The sequence below is a fragment of the Echinops telfairi genome, unplaced genomic scaffold (genome assembly GCF_000313985.2).
Source record: "Echinops telfairi isolate 266 unplaced genomic scaffold, ASM31398v2 ScPeMD7_5805;HRSCAF=6673, whole genome shotgun sequence".
Taxonomy (NCBI): Eukaryota; Metazoa; Chordata; class Mammalia; order Afrosoricida; family Tenrecidae; genus Echinops; species Echinops telfairi.
This window is the reverse complement of record NW_022109704.1, coordinates 2,399,545-2,402,153: the sequence shown is the minus strand read 5'-3', so window position 1 is coordinate 2,402,153 and position 2,609 is coordinate 2,399,545. Positions and strand designations below refer to the sequence as shown.

Genomic DNA, 2,609 nt, shown 5'->3' with positions numbered 1-2,609 from the left:
GGTCTGGTTTACACTAAAACATGGCATCCTAATATTCTATCACGGGCTATTTAAGAGAGAAAATGAGCGGATGCAAGGGGCTTAGGTGGAGAGCAAATGTTTTGAAAATGATGTGGGCAGTGAATGTACAAATGTGCTTTACACAGTTGATGTATGTATGGATTGTGAGAAGAGTTGTATGAGTCCCTAATAAAATGATATAAAAAATGATTTAAAAAGAGAGAGAGAGAGAAAATCTATGGGCTTTGATAGGAATGCAGTAATAGTGGCCTTGTCTTTAGAATCCTGAGTGTAGAGACTGCAATAGAATTGCTTCTGAGTAACTGAAAGCTGCTGAGATAGTCACACTTGCCCCTTCTTGAGGAGCATCAACACGTTATTTTTAGAATTCTCCATAGGTTTCTTTAAAACCGGCATTCTTGCCTCATTATCTAGGCACCACTGGAGACTAAAAAACAAAAAAGAAACCTGCTCTATAAATAAAGCTAATTAAATGCCTGTGTAATTTTTTTTAAAGTACAATGAAACCCCCAAATTCTATAGATCACTATTTTCCCCAGAACTTTATCCAGAAGTTAGCACTATTATCCATTGCTATGTGTTCTTTCAGGACTACTTTTATTCAAATCCCTGTTGTGCATTTTCAGTTGATAATACTTCATTGATAATACCTTAAGCTCTGTTCTTGATTTCTCTAAAATTTGTGTATGTAAGATTCTTATATTCATTAGAGTTCTTCTTCTCTATAGGTGATGCTGGGAGCAGAACTCCAAAAGACCAGAAGGTGAGTTGGGGTGGGTGAGGGAAGGATAAGATAAAAATATGGAAATGGTAGAAATCACGGTCTATTCATTCATTTAGTTCAACCATGGACCATTAACCCTGTTATCAGCTCTCTGTATTGCAACCTTTTAATACATGTTCAAAGAATGCAAAAGAGGTGTATGCACTATCTTTCCACTGCCCTTAATTTGATTCTGACATGTCTTGATCAACATAGTAGGCATTAGTGAACTGAATCAGATTCGTATTGCCTATTTTGAACCAGATAATTATATTATTTAGTTTGCTGAGGATGATGAATTCAAAAAGCATTTTAAGACTTATCTTGAAACACCATGCTGTCTGTGATGGGATACTATCTATACATCCACAAGGAAAGGCAATCAGTACAACTCTTACTCACATTTATGCCCTAACCGCTAAAGCTAGTGATGAAGAAAGTTAAAGAATTTTACCAACTTCAGTCTGAAATTGATAAAACATGCAATCAAGATGCATTGTTAGTTGATGCGGAATGCAAAAGTTGGAGACAAAGAAGAGGGAACAGTAGTTCAAAAATATAGACGTGGTGATAGAAGCTGGTGATCTCATATTAGAATTAGGAAAGATCAGTGACTTCCTTACAAATATCTTTTGTCAGTAACATATATGATGACTATACATGTGGACTTCACCAGATGGAATACACAAGAACCAAATTGACTACATTTGTGGAAAGAGGAAATGGAATTCAAAATCAGCAGCCCAAAAGAGACCAGGGGCTAACTGTGCAACAGACCACCAGTTGTTCATATGTAAGTTCAGGGTGAAGTTAAAGAAAATAAAACAGAGCCGTGAGAGCCAAAATATGACCTTGAATATATTACATCAGAATTTTTAGACCATCTCAAGAATAGATTTCAATCACTGAACACAAATCACAAAAGACCTAAACTGTGGGATGACATCAAGAGCGTCACACATCTGATGATGAGGACAAGAATGAAGAAAATGTTCTAAAACTGATTGTGGTGGTTATTGTACAAATCTTGATGTGATTGAACTATTGAGTTATGTGATATGTGAATTATGTGCCAATAAAACTGGTGAAGGGAAAAAAAATGATACATGAAGCCAAAAGGTCATTTAGAAGGCAAGAACAAATGAAAAGCTCAAAGTAGATGTCCGCATAGGTAAATCTGTAGAGAGAGTAACTAAGTCAACAGCTCTCTAGGGTTATGGCAGAGGATGTTGGAGGAAATGGAAGGCTAATAGTATTAAGTACAAAAATGAAGAGTATATTCTAAAATGGATTGTGTTGATTGCACAACTCTCTTTAATATATTCACACCATTTAATTGTATGGTACATGAATTATATGCCAATAAAACGTTTTAAAAACACACAGTAGATGTCAGAAGAAACTGAAACTTGATCATAGAGAGCATCTAAAGCAAATGGAAGAAATAATGAGATAAACAAGTTGAACCGAAAATTTCAGAGGGAAGCTCAAGAAGACAAAGTAAATGTTATAATGAAATGTACAAAGACCTGGAGTCAGGAAACTGAAAAGGAAGAGCACACTGCATATGTCAAGCCAAAAGAAGAAACAGTTCAAGCGTTGAGTTGCAATATTGATGGATTCTTTGAAAAAGAGGAAAGAAGAAGAAAGTAAAAATTAAATGTATACGTATAACTATAGATTATATATGTAAATATATAAAGATCGATGTGTTTGTCTATATATAGATATGTAGATACAACAAAGAAGCAGATGGACTTGGGCCTTGCCAGTCAGGGTGCGATGTAACAACGATGAGAAATACAACGTTTCTCTAGTTCCTAAA

The 2,609-nt window shown here is 35.3% G+C and overlaps 1 protein-coding gene across 6 annotated transcripts in view; it reads left to right on the top strand.

Moving 5' to 3' along the window:
* SETDB1 (SET domain bifurcated histone lysine methyltransferase 1) overlaps positions 1-2,609 on the top strand; it is a 43,690-nt gene that overhangs the window by 11,061 nt on the left and 30,020 nt on the right. For all 6 annotated transcript variants that reach the window (XM_045295706.1, XM_004716602.2, XM_030887164.2 and 3 more), the window contains exon 4: positions 750-784. In XM_045295706.1, coding sequence (XP_045151641.1) covers positions 750-784 — 35 coding nt within the window. The remainder of the gene's footprint in view (positions 1-749; positions 785-2,609) is intronic.